This window comes from Lutjanus erythropterus, chromosome 4 (assembly GCF_056507025.1).
Source record: "Lutjanus erythropterus isolate fLutEry1 chromosome 4, fLutEry1.hap2, whole genome shotgun sequence".
In the NCBI taxonomy this organism is placed as follows: Eukaryota; Metazoa; Chordata; class Actinopteri; order Lutjaniformes; family Lutjanidae; genus Lutjanus; species Lutjanus erythropterus.
The window spans coordinates 3130024-3150993 of record NC_139320.1 but is presented as its reverse complement, the minus strand read 5'-3'; the positions used below and the strand labels follow the sequence as shown (position 1 = coordinate 3150993).

At 38.9% G+C, this 20970-nt stretch overlaps 1 protein-coding gene across 11 annotated transcripts in view; it reads right to left on the bottom strand.

Annotated features, from left to right (window-relative positions):
- myo18ab (myosin XVIIIA b) overlaps positions 1-20970 on the bottom strand; it is a 206342-nt gene that overhangs the window by 151037 nt on the left and 34335 nt on the right. For 3 of the 11 annotated variants that reach the window (XM_084716791.1, XM_084716792.1, XM_084716793.1), the window contains exons 1-5: positions 13380-13415; positions 6570-6667; positions 6108-6142; positions 3091-4431; positions 910-972 (exon numbers count right to left, since the gene is read on the bottom strand). The exons of 3 other annotated variants lie outside the window; for them this stretch is intronic. In XM_084716791.1, the coding sequence (XP_084572917.1) occupies positions 910-972; positions 3091-4431; positions 6108-6142; positions 6570-6606 (1476 nt within the window). In that variant the 5' untranslated portion in view covers positions 6607-6667; positions 13380-13415. Of the gene's footprint in view, positions 1-909; positions 973-3090; positions 4432-6107; positions 6143-6569; positions 6668-13379; positions 13539-16549; positions 16714-20970 lie in introns of those variants that run through there. 5 more of the 11 variants (XM_084716785.1, XM_084716786.1, XM_084716788.1 and 2 more) reach the window with 4 other exon arrangements.

The window sequence follows — 20970 nt, the reverse complement described above, 5'->3', positions numbered from 1 at the left end:
TTCTTAAAAAGACATTTAAAAAAAAAAAAAAATAGCTTATACACTTAACAGTTTTAAATCATTCCTGTCAGTATTTTGATAAAGTTGCTTAAGGAAGGATAGATATGTCAAATACAGTAGCAGTAGTCTGCAGCTGTTATTTCTATGTGTCAGATATTTAGTCAACATCAAGATAAATAAAAGTATCAAAGGACTCAGACTGGAGCCAAAAAATGCTTGACACCCCTGGTGTGTATATGAAACTTTCTAATGTGTCCATAAAAGCAAGCAAAGATAATGAGTCCAAATATTCTATTAAGAAACTGAGATGTGAATTTTGAGATAAGCCATAGATAACACAGAAGTAAGAGGGTAATAAGTAAGTAAGTACAGTACATGATGCAAGACAGAGAAATAGTTAGAAAACTACAGGTTAAAGCACTGAAGCCATGACACCAGTGGTGGGGATAATATTTCACTCAGTCATAAGTGACAACTGCTCTGCCCCAGTCAGGAGGGCAACAGACACTGCTAATACCTTCCTCTGCTGTGTGTGTCTGTAAATACACACCAATAAACCAAGCATGTTAGGCACGGTGACTAATGCGCACAGCCCAGGGGAGCAATCGTTTAAGTTAGGGAGGATGAGGTCCTGCAAGGTGACTCTGACATGTGAAAAACAAATGTACTATAACAACCCTGCATAGAACAAATCGGATAAACTCATGGTGCTTTTCAGGAATACAATCATTTCCATTTTATGAGGTCTTGGTGGTGCTCAGGCAATTAGTTCTTGGTTTATACAGTGTCTCAAAAAGCAGTTTGAAAGTTTAGATTTGGAGTTTGTGTTAGGGGAGACAGGGGGCAGAACAGACAGAGACAAGACAAGAAGACATCGATAATATGCAGAGGGGCAGCAGGGTGCTTTACAGGGGCACTGAAGATCCTCATCAGGCGTCTCTGAGCCTCCTCGGTGGGACTGAGCGGCGCCTCCTACAGGTCAAAGCAGCAACACATTTACACTAAGCCCACTGAGAAAAGATGCAGCAAAGCCCACAACTACACGCAGTCAAACAAAAGGTTAGAAAACACACGGATATGTCACTTACAACTCTTACAAATTAAAGACCCTGTCAGCCAAAACTGTCTTGACTGCACACACACACACACACACACACAAACACTTCTGTCATTAAAAAAGTGTTATTGTGGAATCTGGTTTGAAAAGAACATTTTAGCAGCAGCGTTCCCAAATTAAGAGTTAATGAACAAAAGGTGCCTCAAACAGCATGCTTGAGAGACAAGCAATGAATCCCACACACACAATAATACTGTTTGGTTAAGAGAAAAGCCGAGAAACCAAGCCGAGAAAGTGGATGAATACAGTGAGTCAGTGTTAATTCCAGTTAAATCAATGTACAACAAAAAATGTCGTTCTTTGGCCCTTCAACCAGTGGGGCAAAATCCCAGTCCTCATAAAACTCACACATATGACATCCCAACAGAGTTGAAGGTGGAAGTTGAATGTATGTCAGAAAGATTTTGTCCGGAAGAAGTTCATATCTTTTCAAATTAGATAACCAATCTACTACATCCCTCCATGCCCAAACAGGACACAGTACACGGTCAGATTTGAGAATCCAGCAGCAGATTCTTAAAGATCCTGTACTGGTCAAATGTAGTACAGGGTTTGGAATAAACACAGTCACTTTTAGCTGCACAAATTCAGTGAGAGTCCATGAAAAAACTGCTGTTTTTGTAGAATCTCATTTGTAAAGTAACTGGAAGGTTGAGCCATCTGTCTTTTCACGGGTTTTGCTTTGAGTTCCTCTCCCAGAATGCAGCTCTGCAGTAATTGACTCTACATCGGTCTCCCATTCGCAACCAGACAAGCTAGGCTGCTTAAGACACTTGTTTGGAGTGGTCTCTGGTGGGACTGTTGTCTTTGTCAGCGTGGCTTATGAGCTACATTTTGCTGTGAGATGTGAGATCTCATAGAAAAAGTAGCAAAAGTCCTCCCTGTTTTGATGGTAAACTGCCACAAAGACTTTTGAGGCTCAAAAACATCATAGAAAGAAAGTGCTTAAAATCTGCATAACCACAAAAACCTCTGTAGACTTACAAGTAGGGGTCTAAGAAAATATAACTACACTAGAGTATAGCAGTTTTATGTTTTGTGATACTGTACCAATTCTCAAAAATACTGTATCATGACATCATAATTAGGGTTGGTTGCCGAACCATGCAGACATTATATGGTTGATACCCTTAAAAGTACCGTGTACCAGCTTACGTCAGATCAATCTGTGCAGAAAAATAAACATTATATGATAAAGTAAAGTACTGAAAGAAGGTACCAGTACTGAATTCCAGGTACCGGTAACATATCAGTTCAAATGTGAATGGTACTCAACCCTAATCGAGATACATTCAAAGATTTGTGGCAGTGGTTCATTTTGTTTTATGTTTAAACCCCCAACCACTAGATATCTGTGTTATTATCCATCTTTACTGTTCTGATTGCATAAAAAGTTAACTTTTTAAACTGAAATTAAATACATATGGCGATGTGTTCTTTATACTACGTTTTCTTGAAATTAGATTAAAAATAGCATATACCTTGCTTACAGTATCACAGTACATTCAACTGTAACTGCTATACACACAACAATACACAGCCCTACTTACAGATACACAAATCACTATTTTGAAAGCAAAACCAAGTTTGTGAGGAAATGAACAAGTTGAGGAAGAAATCAAGGGTTTGTGACTGAAAGGTCACCAGATGGGAAATTGTGATCAGGAAGTAAACAAGTACTTCCTCCTCCCGCAACAACTACAGCTGAGGTGACCAGTAGCAGGCACTCAACAATACAGGGCTGGTTCAGTCCCCACAAACAAAAGGCAAAAAGAACAAGACCAGTCTTGCCAGTCTGCCATCCTAAAGTCCTGCTGGCAGAATAATAAAGACCAAGTGTTGGACAGTTACACACACTGTATGTGGTGTCTGTTAGCTTTTTTTTTTTTTCAAACATGCATTTCAAATGGCCATGCACTTTCCACACCAATGTCTCAAATGTTGAGCAGACATGCTACGTGTGGACACTGTACCTCTTGCTGCCTGACAGCAGGCTGTTGAATGGGAATGACTCCTAGAGGGGGCGACAGAGGACCGGGTTTGGGGCAGGGAGGGCTCACAGGAGTCGCAAGTGAAGAGGGTTTAGTAGGTGGGATGAAATGTGGTGGAGGAGAGAGGGGAGAGGATTTTGGAGCCACTGGGGTGGTTTTTGCGGCCGTTGGAGTGGTAGAAGGACGATTCGCTGTGGTGGGTTTTGTAGCCGCTGGGGTAGCAGGAGGAGGATTTGCTGGGGTGGGTTTTGTAGCCGCTGGGCTGGCAGAAGGTGGATTTGCTGGGGTGGGTTTTATGGCTGGTGGGGTGGTAGAAGGAGGCCTTACAGGGGTGATTTTTGTGGCAGAAGCTGGTTTGGGTGCAGGTATGAAGCCAGGCGGTGGAGACAAGGGGGTGGGCTTGGGAGCCGGGATAAAGCCAACAACTGGTGGGAGAGATGTTGGTCTGGAATGGGTTGATTTGGAAGAAGTTGTCGCTGAGCGCTCAGAAGCCGTGCTGATTGGGTTTATACCAGCCACAGGAGATTTGACCTCCTGCCTAACTGGTCCAGAGCTGGCTTCTTGTGGCTTAAGGATGGTTTTATCCTCCTTTTTCTCCTCTTTTGGCTCCTCAGGCTCAACTTTTTCCTCTTTCTTCTCATTTTTCTTCTCTAACTCTAATTTTTCTGGTCGATCATCCTTGCGTATTCGTGGGCGGGGATCCCTTGTCCTGCCTCGGACCATGAAGTTTGCTAAGCCTTGTGAAAAATCGTCTTTGTCTTCTGTTTTGATGACATCATGTTTAAAGGAGAACCCTGACATCCCAGGAGGCTTAGACACTGAGGCTGGTGCTGGCGCTGTTTTAACTGGTTCAGTGTCAGACTTGGCTGCTTCCAGAGCTTTGCCTGAGGGTTGCATTGGCACAGCGGCCCCATCCTCTTCTGTGGGCAGGACTTTCCTGACAACCCGTCGGACCACCTTTACTACTTTCTTGCGTGTCAGACCCTGGTCATCTGTAGTATCCATCTGGTTGATGGTAGACCCTGGAGGTTTGAAATTCCCGTTGGCTGTACCGTTGGCCACACTTTTGCCCACTATGCCATTTTGCTCTCGGTCACTGTTCATAACTGGCTCTGGACTCAGAGCAGCTCGTGGTGGTTCAGGGCTTTTGAAGCGATCTGGCACTTTAACCGGTGACCTGACTTTAGGTGGGGAGGGACTCCTGACCCGGGCTGCTGACTCCGTTGGGGAAATTGGTAGAGGACTTTTTGCCCGGAATAACCCCCTGCCAGGGTCTAGAGCTGGCACTGACTTGGCCTGGCTGAGCTGCCCATCACTGTCTGGCTACTCATTGAGAGGAAAGAGAGGAGGTATAAGAATGTGTATGATGAAGAAAAAAGTACTGTATCTTCATGCTAAAAACAATCAAAATATTGTGTTACATTGAGCTGAATGTGTCTACAGCCATTGGTCACAACATATTATTAAAGATAAGTATGAAATAAAAGTTTAAGAATAACCTTTACCAGAACAGACAGGCCTAATAATCTTGACACAATATTAGATACTAAACTTTGGTAATACAATATTCCATATCATTCAGTTTAATCTCAGGGCACAACTGCTTGAAAATTCCCTGCTTGTTTAATCTATATTACATATCCATTCGACTAGATTTGGTTCCTTTATGCTTATCACAGAACATCAATCAAACAACTCCACATGTGACAGACAACTTTTAATCCAAACTGCACAGCCAGCTGCTTCCAACTTTCCTCACTGACTCTTGGAAGAATACCTCTAAAATCCTACAATACTTGAGTAGGGTTTGTAAGACAATTAAGATGCTATGAATAAGCAAGAGTTTCTCAGAGAATGACCAGCTGCTTACAGTATGTGGCTAAGTGCAGAAGATATTGTTACAGGCACAAGTAATTGTTGACACATTTCTATGGCTTAGGTGTCTTCAGTCATATCTTTATCTAGTAAGGATACATGATCTTTGGAAGAAGCTAAGAGGCCTGGGTGATTTAACTGTATAAAATGCTATAGTAGTGTTACTTATTTACTATCTTCAAAGTCATTCGGCCTCATGTAAGACCCACTCATATAAACAGATTAGCTCTTAAGTGATATGTTTGAGTGCTTTCAGAGAGATTTTCAGGTTGCCTATCACTGCTACTGGCACTGCTAAATGTGTTGCTTTGTCTGCTGATTTCCAAGAGCAGAACTGCGAGGTCTGTAATGTGAAGTAGGGTTGTCACTATACCAGATTTTTGAAAAATAAGGCCTAAGGACATAAAAAAGATATATAGTTTTGCTTTTTCCTTTATTAACAACCTGCATACAGTGCTGGTACCAAAAAAGTCGGTCAACATCTGGTTTTGCTTCAGCCCAGATTTCAGGCAAATTTCACCCAGCTTTCAAGACTGAACTCAACTTTTTTTTTTTTTCTTAATAGTTTCGATACTTTCAGTACAATCAAATGTGCATATTGCATTGGTTTAAACGTGAAAAGTACTGATACTTCTGACAACCTTAATGTGAAGTTCTTTGTTTAACTCTTGAGTAACATCTTGGTAAATGAAATGTTTAAAAATGAAGCAGAAAAGGTAACTTTTTACAGCATTTTATTTTGGGGCATCCATTAAGCCAATCTCATCACCAAGCACCAACTCATATACAGGTGGAATTCATCAGGTTGAAATGTGTATTTATCACAGGTTTGTGTATATGAAGATTTTTTTCTGTATCTGACTTGAAACGTCAGTACAAGTAAACCTCACAGAAAAAAAGTAAGAGGTTCAGGATATGAAAATGTTCTTCCACGAGACCCAATGTTTTGTCAGATCTGTTCTACATTAACTGTGTTTGTGATACTAACTTTCAGTTAGTCAAGTTCTACCTAAAAATATCTATACACAATACTGCTAACAACAGCTCTAACATGACTAATGATCAGCAATACACTGTATTTACTGAAGTAAAAAAAACTCTAATAAAGGACAATATTTACTTACACTTTTGCTCTCTGGCTTGTTCTCTTCTTTGATCTAAATGTGTCAATATAAATAAGAAACTTAATCAAACCCTGGTCACTACATGAAGCTGTTGTCTATCACACACCGTGCAAACCTCACACCATGCTGAATATCTCTGAGCCATCTTTTGCATAGAAATGATTTCTGCACTTCAAACGTCTCTTTCTTTAGATACAAACACTCCGTCCTAGTATTTCAAGAGATAAGTTTCATGCACTCGCTGAATTGGAAGTGAGGTGTTTAAGTATCCTGGAAATGGCACAGGTGGCACAAAGTTACTGCAACATATACTTATACTTGAGTGAAAGTCACCAGATTCTTAGTGGGATGCAGGCAAAGGCCGCACATATGTAAAGACATACATGTTAATACACAGGGTAAAACACTAGAACACCATGCAGTGTGAGAGTGCTTTATGAAATGTCCAAATGAGACTTCCCTTTTGCTCCCAGAAGGAAAAGCGAGATGAGAATGCCATGTTGGCTGATCTGCTGTCATGGGCTGTGGTGGATGAGATGAGAGCAGGAGGAGGAGGGGAGCTAGGACAGGAAGAACGGTGAGAATACACAGAGACGGATGAATAGGAATGAGGCTCTTCAGGATACAAAGAACATAAAATTATTAATGTAGGCAGAGCCACATGTTGATGGCGATGAATAGATCTAGGAGAGCCAGCAGATGAACAGGAGATTAAAACTGGTTTAGAGAAATGAAAACAGAAATTGCAAAAGTACACTGCACTCAAAAAAATTAAAATCCTCTTAATATCACAGACCATCAGCCCCCTGAAACCTAACCTAACCTGCACAAGGCTCTTGTAAATGCTTTTGAATGGTACACAAAAATACAAGTACAGTAGTGAGCTCAACTTGACCCTGGTATCTTCAAAGAGCAAGAACAAAATGCCAAAAGCCCTCAGAGGGGGACGCATACTTGTGGACAAGGCCCCAGACCAACATCATCCTCTAAAAATAATCAGAACTGCTTTGAGACATTTTCACAATCATGTTAAAAGTTCTTAATCTGCCTTTACTTTTCATTCATTTTCATTTTCATCAAACATTATGGTAAACTTAACCATAAAAACTGAACAAACATAAAAAAATATGCACCTTTTGTTCACAGAAGTTCAGCATGAGGTGAGGCAAAACAGTGAGGTAGGGTCAAAGAGTTCTGACCAACAAAGCCAACACCTGCTCATAGACTACACATGCTTCAATACATTTTTCTACAATGACATCCTGTCACTATTTGGGTTTTGGGTCCAGACAATGTGTTGACACCGTGAAGACGATATACTGTGATCTACCGCCACAGATTTTTTCATATCACTGGGAGTTAATGGTAGAATTTCTGTATTATTTATACATCAATGTAATGAAGTACTTTGACTTTTCTGGTATTTTAAAAACTGGATCAATAAGTCTATTAGCCAATGTATTACTAAAAATACTGTACACATAAACAATTTACTGTATATTTAATGGTGGGCTAGGGTGATAAAACAATGGTGATAGTGAAGACAGTTGTTCAATAAAATTTTCAATACGTTCACTTTAATGCAAAGCACCAGGAAATATGCACATAACGAATATGCCCTGTCTCATGAACAGCCTGTCATATCCATTAACAGGTGTGTTGTTCAGTCACACTATGAAGATCGTGCACAGAAACAGTTTGGAGAGAGAAAATGAGAGTAGACAATGAGGAAATTGTTAATAAATGAGAAAAAGTCGGCCAAAATTAGGGTTGTTTTTTTCGATTGGGGGGTGGAGACGGGGTTAGATCTATTACCTGTAAGAAGTAAGCATCTATCTCTGTAAGACTGTTAAATTCAAAATACAGTGGTTAAATCCATTTATCAGAATCTTAAATGGGCTCTATCTGAAGTTTACACTGTACATTGAATCCAAGGTTTGAGTCAGTGGTCTCTGCCTTGAATTTATCCACAACCTTAACTCAAAAAAAGTTGGGTAAAATGTAAATAAAAACAGAATGCGATCATTTGCAAAAAACTTTCCAACCTATATTGAACTGAACACAGTACAAAGACAAAATATTTTATGTTTGATGAACTTTGTTTTTTGTAAATACGCACACATCTGAATTTCATGCCTGCAACACGTTTTGAAAAGTTGTGACAGGAAAAATTACTGTTTCATTCATTCCACAGGTCAACTGGTAACAGGTGATCATGATTGGGTATTGAAGGCGCATCCTCAGTTATTCAAAGCATGAACGGGGTGAGGTTAACCACTTAATGAAAAACTGCAAATAGTCCAACAGTTTAAGAATGTTTGTCAAAACAAAACTGCAGGAATTTAGAGATTTCAGACATCTACAATCTATAATATCATTAAAAGAGTCAGAGAATTTGCAGAAATCTCTATACTGTACATAAGGGGCAAGGCTGAAAACCAACACCGAATGTCTATGACCTTTGACCCCTCAGGAGGCACTGCATTGAAAAATGCATTAAAAACTCCCATCAATGTATAAAGGATACTACATGGGCTCAGGAACACCATCAAGAAACACTGCAGACTTCTCTGGGCCCAAGCTCATCTGAGATGGACTGACGGAGAGTCATAAAGTGTGCTGTGATTTCAGATTGTTTTCACTAGTCATGGATGACATGTGCTCCGCGCTAAAAAGGAAAATGACCATCCAGACTGTTACCAGTGCTAACTTCAAAAGACAGTAGCTGTGATGGTATGGGAGTGTGTTACTGCCCATGGCATAATGGGAAACTGTCACATCTGTGAAGGCCATTAATGCTGAACGTTAAATATCTTGTCTTTGTACTGCATTCAATTGAATAGAGGTTAAAAAGTTTTTGCAAATCATTGCATTCTCTTTTTATTTATGTTTTACACAACAGCCCAGTTTTTGTGGAATTGGGGTTATAATTCATTTGTTCACAAAAAGAAAAAAGCTGGTTTCCAAAAATCTGACTTGCCCTGGTGGTCTTTGGCTTCATGATTTGAATTTCAACAACCCTAATGTCCCTCTGAAACAACTCATTCAACTCGGGGTCACTGGCTCTTATCAGCGCTCACTAAATTAGCACACTGACCAGCAGACTTATTTTTGGATTAGACAGTGGTACTGTAGGATTGTAGGCCTGGCTACTCCCTCAGAGGCAAACAGGGCAGAGAAAACCAACATAGGCAGGTGCTGAAGTCACAGTGTACATCACACATCACAACAGATTGTTTTTTAATACTAAGCTGTACAAATAAGCAAGACTTGGCAAAATAAGTCACAACTTGACACCAACTCTCAAACTAAACCATCTGACTGTCATAATACAATACTTTTAAAATGACTGTTTTGGTTTCTAGATCAATTTCAACTGAACTGAACACATAAATGAACTTAGATAATGATATGTAATGTAATAATAATATATTCAAACAGAAAAGACTTATAACCCAACACCTGTCCCACAGCATTTTGCCACCATTCAAAAACAGGAACATGACAACAGAGAAGACACTGAAGACTGTTATAGTACAGTGACAATACATGTTAAGGAGTCACTAACTTAGTATGCTGCTGTGTGACGTGAGAGCATTAATGTGACTCATTAATCACACCACAAGAAAGAACAAACCAATTACACACATAAACAGGCAAAGAACAAACACTCCAAAAGCTAAAACACTTTTAAACTCTCCATGACACCATGTCTGAAGTGTCTCTACAGACAAAAGATGAGGCTCATGACAAGTTCCCTTAAGCAAAGTCACTTCAATTTAACACAATTTATAACCTTCTTAAATTCATTCATATAAACTTTTATTAACAGAACAACACATTTTGTGTTCTATTCACTATTTATAGAGCAGCCAGGGAAACCTTTAGTTTCCCATTTTGAGAGGATTCCATTTATTACTGAAAAAATGTTTCATTCTGTGTGAGGATTAACTTCAGTTTACACTGAAAGACTAAAATCCTTGAATTCTTTGTAGCTGACTGTTCGTCTGAATTAAGGGCCAACAACAAGGCCTGGGTTTACAATTAGTAATGAAAGGACTTGTTATTTAAACAACAAGGCCTTTTTGCTCTAAGATGGTCTTACCTGGACCTCCAGCAACCCATCAAATAATTAGAAATTGCAAATACAATGGCCTTTACTTAGATGCCTGATAAAAGTTCAGATGGGATATCACACAGCTGTCTGAGGGGAATGGAGGTGACACAGTTCACTTGTCTACAAAGCAAAAAACACATGACATCCCACTAAAACCAAGCAGTTGCTTCTTGCTAATGTTGACAGTCAAGTGGCTAAAATCCTGTTTGTGGTGGACTGCTAATATCTGGAATAGATGTCTGATCGAAACAATTTTGAAAAAGGAGGCCCAATCTGAAAGGTACCTGCAGTCAGTCATACTCAGTCCAACTACACCCAAAGATGAATCAAACTGATCGAAAATGTTGTCCATCTGAACAGAACCAAACAGAGAGCCACACTGGCAGCAGCATTCACCAGTTAACAAGCATGTTAACTGGCTCTATGTCATTTTCTTTTGGGTCTTCAGCAGTCTAATCAGTGGTTGGGTTGAATAGGTTTAAACTGCCTTTTGTCAGTTCATTAGTATGTTCAGCTGATATTCCATGATCCAGTTCCAATAATAGTGCTAACCCTAAACCAGGGGTCTGCAACCTTTAATATCAAAAAAGCAAAAAAATCTTTCTGAAGTACTAATGATTACTGATATGTATTTACAGCTGTTATCATCTGACTGATAAGACTTTTCTTGTTTTGGATTTGGCATCCCTAACTACCCTTGGGCAACTCATGACAAGCCACTGGCGAAAAGGTGCTAAGCTGTAGACACAGGCGATGACATAAAGTTACCAAAATATTAAAACATTTTTTACTCATATAGACTACACATTTTTACAGTTACAGAATGTAAGAAATATTTTAGAACAACAAACTGACAGATGAAAATTAAAATGCTAAAATAACCGTCATTCATTTCCATATAATTTTTTGTCAAAGCCACAGTCACTGGAACTGGGGCAAAAGAGCCACATATGGCTCCAGAGCTGAAGGTTGCAGACCCCCACCCTAGACTAACCTTCATTACTACTATGACGTTTTAAGAATAGTTTTGCTAAAGCAATGTGTCTGTTAATTCTAGCTCATTACATGCCAAAACAGGAACCTGTTCTGTGGGATGGGGATCAAGAACCAGTTCCAGTTGAGAACTGGCTCCAAATTGTTAAATCCATCAGAATAGTATGCCTCAAAGTTTATCAAATTCTAACAGTTGTGCTGAAGAAGGGAATCAGGGGTTTATTCTTAAGTTCTTTTACCAGCAATGATTGGTGATTTTTTCAAAAGGGATAGTTCACCCAAAAAGGAAAACTGAGTCATTATCCACTCACCCTCATGTCGACTGACGGTCGCGTTTATTTTGTAAGTCCACAAAACACTGCAGGAATTTCACAGGCAAACAGCTTTGCCAAATCTCAAAACAGTGGAAGTGAATGGTCACCAGTTTTCAAACGTAAAAATTGGAAAACTGGGGAAAAAAACAAAACATATTGCCACATTGTCTGGTGTAATCCAAGTCTAAAGCCCTGATGAGCCATTTGCATGCCGTCACCACACACCCAGTTCAGACAGTATACATGTGCACATGAACGTGGCTCCAAGCTAAGAATCTACAGTGAAGATTCAGGCTGAAAACATGTGTGAATAACATGTTTTTAGTCAACTTTGCATGGCAGGGCTTTAGGAGACTTGGATTACACCAGACAAGCAGCATGGTGGCATTTTATGTTTTTATCCTGTTGTTTTTTTATGTTTGAAAACTGGTCACCATTCACTTCCATTGTTCGGGAGATTCTGCAACACTGTTTTCCTGTGAAACTCCAGCAGAGACTAAAAAACCTGACCTTCAGTCAGCATGAGGGTGAGAAGATAATGACTGAATTTTCATTTCTGGGTGAATTATCCCTTATATAACAGTTAAGAAGACCTAGAAGTCTCGCTTAACATACACGTCATCTTTCCCTCTCTCTCTCTAAATTTGCAGTGTTATTTCACCAGAACACCAGAAGAGTGCCTTACTGTTTTTTCTTGATATTAAGCAAGACTTCCTGAGTCTTGTTTTCTATTTGTACTTTTACCTGCCTCACTACAGAGCAGCTGTCAGATCAGCCATCAGAGCCGTGTAGCACTTCCTTCTCCCTTTCTCATCGGTGGTCATTTCTTATAATCTTATTCAACTGCTGCTCAAAGGTAGAGTTGCAAAAATTAATCAATTAGTTGACTGAGAGACAGTTAGTTGCCAACTATTTTGAAAGTCAATTAATCAGCTTCTTAAATATGGGGATTTGCTGACTTTTGGTCATCTATGACAGTAAATGAAGAGTCTGGGGTTTTGAACTGTTGGTTGAACAAAATAAGCAATTTGAGGTCATCACTTTCAGGTCTGGGTTTCAGGTCCATGAGGAGCATTTTTTACAATTATTTTGACATTATATAAACTAAATGATTAATTGTGGAAAAAAATGGCAGATTTATCAATAATGAAAATAATAGTTGCAGCCCTTCTCAGAGGTTTCTTTGTCTCTTTCTATTCTTTCAGACATTCAATCTGGTTGAACCATTGTACAATGTTTTGTTCTCTATATACAAAACATTTATTTTTAGCAAACTCTTCATACAAAATAACATCTATTTATAAAAATGACTTTCTATGATCAAACATCACGAAAGACTGTGAAAAATATAGAGCAGTCCACTCATTCATTTGACTGTACCAAAGCATTTTTTGCAGGTGATTCTAAACCTTTGAACGGTGGTGTAAAATAAAAGACCATGTCCTAACCTTGACTAATGATGCATTGTGTTTAACATGAACTGAAAACCAATGAAAACCTCAACCCCATTTCCCACCATTTCTCGGCAGCACATGAGTTCCCACTGAGCATGTACCCACAAAGCCTTCATGTAAAGCACCTCTTCAAACTGACGTTCCACACACTTCCACTTTTAACCTCTACCACACTTACTGATCAACATCCGAGTAGGAAAAGGGAAACTGTTACAAAAGCACAAACAATGTTCATGTAAAATGCTTCTTTCAGTTGGGAAACCACTTAAGTGCCCCCCTCAGCTAACTCTAAAAATAGGGCCATTGGCTGTGGAGCCTCGAGGCCCCATGCTTGTCAGAGATTTTCCAGTAAAGATCCCATTCGGTATAAAAAACTTGTCACAAATTGTTCTACCTGTCAGTAGTGAAGTAATTCCACACTCCTGTATCCAAACAATCCTCACAAGTCAGCAATCAAATCAAAAAGTGTCCAAAGTGGAGGAGATCTGTGCGAGCGGCCAGAGAAACACAGAGTGGAGAGAGTGAGAGCAGAGCTGAGGAGAGGGGGAGTGAGCTGATAGGCTGGCTATTCCTGACAGTGGACAGACAAGAGATGTGGGGACAGCTGTTGTGATATGAGGGTGTCCAGGAGTGGTAAAAATAGGGTCCCTTGCTCTCCAGCCTGGACAGGTCTGCCATGAAATCCACCCCTCACCACCTCCACTGTCCAATCAGCAGCCACGCTCTTCAACCACACATGCTGCTGCAGTTGCTGTCATGTCAGCTGCTTCAGTATGTGCTCACATGTGTTTGTGTGTGCATAGCTACAGTATGTGTAAGCAAACGCAGCCCAGGGTCTGTTAAGGTAATTGACTGATACTGGATTTTTGGGACCGATGCTGATACCAATATTTGGGAGTTTAAAACTTTGGATAAACATTTCAGCCAATGTTGTTTGTACAGAATATAATAAACAGAATACCAAATATAAACTCGAGCTTATCAACTATTTTGATAATTAATCAGATGAGTAATCAGTTGGAGTTTTTTTTTTTTTTTTTAAGAAAAAAAGGTCACAATTCTCTGATTTCAGCTTCTTATCTGTGAACATTGTGAGTCAAACAAAAATTTTGCTGATTGAGCTCTTGAGCTTTGGTAAACACTGGTCAACATTTTTCACCATTTTCTGACACTTCAAAACAAACAACTTTTAATTAATTGAGAAAATATCAACCAATTAATCAGCAATGAAAATGATTGGTTTGTTGTAGCCCTACACATAAACGCATTTTTTTGCAATGACCGATGTTAACACACAAAGATACGTGATGCAGGCAGCATGTTTTACAGTTAAAAAAAAACTTTATTGTCCAAAATTATATCAGGTCACGCCAACAGTAAATTTTCCCCTGTATTTTAAACAAATTCCTGGAATTAAACACACAAAGAGTGAAAGAAGTGATAAAAGACAATTAAACACAACCTGCATTTTGTTACTTTAAAAAAATAAAGTTTTCTTATTGGTGCATATTGGACAACATATATGCAGATACTGATATAAACTGATTTGGCTGTGATAAGCCAATGTCGACCCAATAATATCACAGGATCAATATATCGGTCAGGCTGTAACTGAGAACATACTAGGTCCATTTGCTTATCTTGTAGGTCAGCAGTACTGTAATATAAGACTTGGAAGTTGTCATCGCGGTGCATTCAGGGTATTTCAGGGGTTTATTCTGACACACTTGGGATAGTGGTGTCTGTTTAGATATGGAGCTGAGGTCACAGAGGAGACGTTTGAGTTCAGTAAATGAACAAAGGAACAAATCTGTTATTAGTTGAATTGATAAAATGGCATTAGTCGTAACAAAACTGCACCTGTTTTCAGACCAAATATAGTTACAGTTAATGTCAGTGTACAATCAGTGTATTGTAGTAGTATTATTATAGTATCATTATGAAGGTATTTGGTCATAAACTACAGTAACGGACAAAGTGAAATTCTGACCTATGATGGTACTGGATGAAAACTCAGAGGATCAGGTCAGAGGATTACAGTCCATCCTAAAGCTGCCATCCAGCAGCAGTTTCAGTCTGAACCAAATGACCGACTAACACACTTTCCCTAAAGCCACAGAGATGATAAAAATATTAGAACAAGTACCAGGCACTGTTCCATTTATCTACACATGACTGTGGCTATTTATAGCACCGGTAGCACTGATTCATTATACACACCTGTAAACTGTTATCACTGTGATACCTAAATTATTATTATTATTAAACATCAGAAGGATTATCAAGCATTAATATATGATACAGAGTTCATAATGAAACAGACTTTACAAAGTGCTTCACACCGCAGGATCAAATGAAACCATCGTCAACAGATCAACAGGCTCAAATGTAAAAATGATAAAAATTCATCACTCGTAAATAATTCAAAATGAAGTTTATAAATATGCATTTGAGTGACATTTTACAGAATGCAGTGTAGACTGCTAAATTATAACAGAATCAGTGAAACTGGCAACAACAAATTTAAATGAATATGAAAATAATTTGTTGAGGTGAAAATGTTACACATAACAATTTTAATAAAATTCCTAAATTGAATAGTTCATTTGTTGACTAAGGCTGCAACTAACAGTTAATTTCATTGTTGATTAATCTGTTGATTATTTCTTAATAAATCGATTAGTTGCTTGGCTTATGAAGTGTCAAAAATTGTAAAAAATGTTGTTCAGTTATTCCCAAAGCTCAAAGTGACGTCCATAAATGACTTGGTTTGTGCACTACCCAAAGATATTCAGTTTACTGCCATAAAGGACTAAAGATATTAAAAATATGTATGCTAAAATCAGAGAATTTTGACCTTTTTGACTAACCAATCAATCAGAAAGTTGGAAATTAATTAATAGCTGACAAGTAATCAATTAATCAATGCTGACACTGTTTGGATTCTTTTAACCATTTGCTCATCTGAATTTTACATTCACAAAAAATGTCAAATATAAATTATTGTAATTTTTACCTGGACTAGTAACATTTGTTCATGGACGTGAAAGTTAGGTTTGCTTCCGTCTTATTCACACACAAGCTGCATGTAACATGTGGAATGATGCTGGGCAGATCCGTCTTTATGAGCCCACATCATAATGAAAAATGTCTCCACACAATCGTCTAGCCAAGATTCCAAGTGACAGAGAACTCCGGTGGTCTTCCAGAATTCATAGTTCTACAGTTCTATACATAATTCTTGTTTCACGTGGTACATCATGATTACCCATGAGGCAAAATTAAACCGCTGTTTTCAAAAAAATGCTTGATCAACTGGTTCTATACATTTTCTAAGATGTTAACTCTTCAATCAGTCTGTCAGTCAGATTTTTTACATACATCCTGAACTTAAAGTAGAGTAGTTCCACAGCTTAGTTAGCAAGCTGGATAGTTAACATCAATCTGGTAGCATATTCAACTGAAAATGTGAGTTCTAACAATCTTTGAGCTTTGTCTGCTCCAGAATACCTGCACAAACTAGACTTGTGAAGCTCCATCTAATCTACTGGTAACACACTGTACCTTTGCACTTCGTCTAATCATCATTTGGCAGTTCGATCCCACGTCCTGTGCCACAGCTGTCTGAACCTCAAATCCGACCAAACACGTTCTCTCCCCGTTCCATCGGCACTGCTCTCTCTCTCTCTCTCTCTCTGCTTTTCCTACCATCTGTTAAATACACACAACTGTAACATTCTAGATTTGAGGGTGTTGTAAGTTGCATTGTCTTCCTGTGTGAAACTGTGTGCAGTAGATAGGAGGAAGTCGGAGCATTTAAAAGGAGGCAGTGCAGAGAAAAGCAGAAGCAGAGTGCAACATGTTAATACACAGGCTTCCATTTGGTGCTGGTAATGAATGAAAAACCTAACGCTCATCATTTTCTCCTCATGCTACCTCTCAAAACTTAACTGCCTATAAAAATGACATTTTTCCAGTTAAATGAAAACCTCTTAGTCAAGTCCTATTAGTGAAGAGATTTATTACACAGAAAAGCTCTGTTGAGCATGAGTAAGTATCAGTTTTATACTCATCCGACTCAAAGGAGCATATGTTCTAGCAGCAAAGAGCAGGTACCTCAGCAGGACTAACACTTCCATAGTTTGAATACACAGAGAATGTAACAATAAAAAAACTGTCAACTGATAAACCTGTAAGAAAAAACATGTATAGAGCTTTCAGTTGTATCTCGTGGCCTCCATCAGTGGATGGAGTTTGCTCTGCTTGTCATTGAGATTTGCTTAACACACTAATAAAGGTCACAAGATGTTGCCGAAAGCTTTGGGGAAAAAGTGTGCTGACCTTGTTGATAAGAAGATTTTGTTAAACTTGGTTACTGCCAACAGTCATGAGGTTTGTTGAGGTAAAAATGTTACATATAGCAAGTATTCAATCGTTTTCAGCATATGATTATTTTCTTGATTAATCAATTAGTTGTATGGTGTATAAAATATCAAAAAATGGTGAAAAATGTTGTTCAATTTTTCCCTCAAATGTCTTGTTTTGCCCACAACCCAAGGATATTTAATTGACTTAGTTCACATCTAGAAAGCTGAAATTTGATCCTTTTGACTTTTTTGTTAAAAAAAATTACTCAAAGAGATTAACTTATTACCAAAATAGTTGCCAAATAATTTAACAATTAATTAATCGTTGCAACTCTAGGGATGATAACGAGTAATTGATTAGAAATTAATCCTTCACGTTGTTAAGGATTAATTGTTGTTAATTGTTGTTAAGGATTTGGACGATCAAGCAAAATTTAATCCATCTTCTATCAAAAAAAATCTAAAATATAGCAGATATTACTTTTATGAATGTCCTCCATATATTATCCAGAATTCAAGAATATTTGTTTAATATGTAGGCCTTCACATATTTATGTTTCATTGGCTGTAATGCTGTCAGAGAATATGCAATAAATTGCTGTGCAAGAGAGAAAAAAAAAGTTGATAATATTTCATATAAGAAAAAGAAAATCAATAAGAATTAATTGATTAATGACTGATTAATTGTTAATATTACCAATGATTGATTAAGGAAAGTGTTTACAATTTGCAACTGTACTTCAGAGTCAGTGTCAGCTTTGTACATCCAAAAATCCACATCTTTCTTGAAACATGAAAAGGTAACATATGAACATAATCTACTATATCATTGGTTCCCAACCTAGGGTCCAGGCCCCCTTAAGGGGGCACCAGTTATCAAAGGGGGGTCCCCAAGACTTTGTCTGCTCTGAGGTCATCGAAATCAGACTTACATATGTTAATTTAAATCAAAATTCATACAAAAGTCTGTATACAAAACTGTCTAAAAAGATAAATTTATCTATCTTCAATCAAGATCAAGAATCAAAAAAGACACATTTACCAAAGGTTCTAAAATGGAAAAATTTTAACTGATGTGTGTGTGTGTGTGTGTGTGTGTGTGTGTGTGTGTGTGTGTGTGTGTGTGTGTGTGTGTGTAGGCTGGGGAGGCCCAGCTTTCCTCAGATACAAGCAGAGGAAAAAAGGTTGGGAACTACTGGTCTGCATGAGACAGGGTTGAATCAGCGAAAACAATCTAATAATACAAAGCTGAGTGTTTCCCACACAGCCATCGTACTGAGGTTTTCTCAGCCTGTCACTACTAAAGCGAAATTAAATCCTTCCAAACACACATCAGACGATCCAGCCACATAAAGACACATGTCCCCAGGCAGCAGATATCAACCACTTGGTAATCTGGTGCAGCTTCCTTTGTTTCCCATCAACACCTCTGCTTTTGGACCACAAGATGGAGCCAGAGGACCGAGAAAGGCGCCACATGCTTTAGGAATCCTGCAACCACACAAAGCCTCCATTATTTCCCTGCTGCTGCCATGATATTCCAGGGAGGGGACGGCAAAGTCATATTAATAAAGTGCAAAGACACAAACTCTGCTGTGAAATGAATGTAGAGACAGCTTTAGTCCAGCTGACAGTGGGGAGGAGGAGGGGTGGGGGTGTACAGGCTGGGCTGTCTTGGGAAATAAGAGTTGTAGCTTAAAGAAGAGGGTGGGGTAAGAAGGGTGAGGAGAGAAATGCAGTGATGTAACAGTGTGTTCAAGAGTGACAACAAGTATTATGAATGGCAAAGGAGTGTGTCACATGTACATGGGCTGGTGTAAAGTCAGCTGATAGGAACACAGGAATCTGTAAGACTGAACCTTCCACAAACTATTCTGACTTCACCAGGTTTCACATTGAAAAGATCCTATTAGCCTTCAACAACACAGAGAGAGGCTGTGAGGTAGATGCAGCTCTAGAGAATAAAGCAGAGTGTGAGAGACAGAAAAGACATTAATCATGTAAAGACAGGACATGTTCTGTGTTCAGTCTTTCACCACAGGCCTCTGCAGCAACATGAGACTGAATGGAACACACAGAGAAAAAAGAAAATCAGACTTTAATGCTCCAAACCATTGGAGAACTAATTGGTTTTGTTGGACCTGGTTTGACTGGAGACAGTGAGAAGTGACCACCTGCCCAGTCAGGTGCACTTTGGCCTGGAGACGGTCCATCTTGGGTTCAACTTGGAGCATTTCAAATGGTAATGGAAATGCAAATCAAAGCATGTTGTGATTCAGCATGGCCAAAAGTGCCAGTGAAAATACACTTTGGGCCCTATTTAGTCACTCTTGGTCTAAAACATTGTTCCAGACCCCCCAAGCCAGAAATCAAAGGGGGTCCACAAGACTCTGTCTGCTCTGACGTCATCAAAATCAGATTTGCACATGTTAACTAAAATCACAGTTTAGACAAAAGTCTGTGAATAAAACTATTTAAAAAGATACTTTTTTTTCCAATTAAAAATAGTAGTCCACTGAGTTGGCTAAATCATTCTTGTTCTTTTGGTAAGGATGAGTGTGTGTAAAGCCCTGCTCTTTAGGGTTGTTAAAAAAAATATGCTTATACTAGAAAAGACACATTTACCAAAGGTAAAGGTTTTAAGGATGGAAACAATTTAACAGATGTTTATTTTGGACAGTATAGGTTTGGCATGGATCACCTGAACTTTTAATGTATGTGCATGTGTGTTCAGCTTTCCTTAGATACCAAGTAGAGAGGCCTCCAAGGAAGAAAAGCTTGGGAAACACTGGTCCCAAGTGCATGATTCAAGTGCATTTAGGGGGAGTCCAACTCCACTTTTGCTAATTAAATGATGCATATCTTGGTGCAATGCACGGCACACGGCACAAAGGGGTTGTATTGAATCTCTCAATTAATCATGGGTGTGTTTTTGGGCATAACATGAATTAAATATCAGTGTCACCTCCGATTCCCTTTAAAAGCCAGGTGTGGCTGCATCTGGCACACTGCCATTTAAATGTCCGATTTGGCAAGTTAAAGAAGCGAACAGAGTGCTGAGATGACCGATCTGTAATGTTTCCCTGAGCCCAGTTAAAACCACAGGCAGTGCAGTCAGGCACAAGAGTGATTGAAATTAATATTCTTATTAATATTGGATGAGTTGGTGGGTGGGTGAAATATCATGATATAAGAATATCCAAAATCTATTACCACATCTGGTCTCCTATCATAATATTGATATAATAGATTGCCAGGCCCTAATTTTAGACCCTAAAATATTTAAAAGTAAATGTACATTTCCTCAACAGCATGCAACATTCCACTAATGCACCAAAGAGAATGTACTCTAATGTTCTCTGCAGTCAGGGGGTCAGCAGATGGAGACAGTGTTAATGCCAAAGTACTGCACACACGCACATGCACGCACGCGCTCAACACACACAGACACACACAGATTATACCACAATCCATTCAATCATTTTTCCTACTAGGGGGCTGATTTCATTTCCATTCCCATGTTGACAGGATTGGACATGTTTGTGAAGGACACATTGATTCAGTTCCTGAACTGACTGATTGCCATTGCCCAGTATGTACATACACACACACCCATCC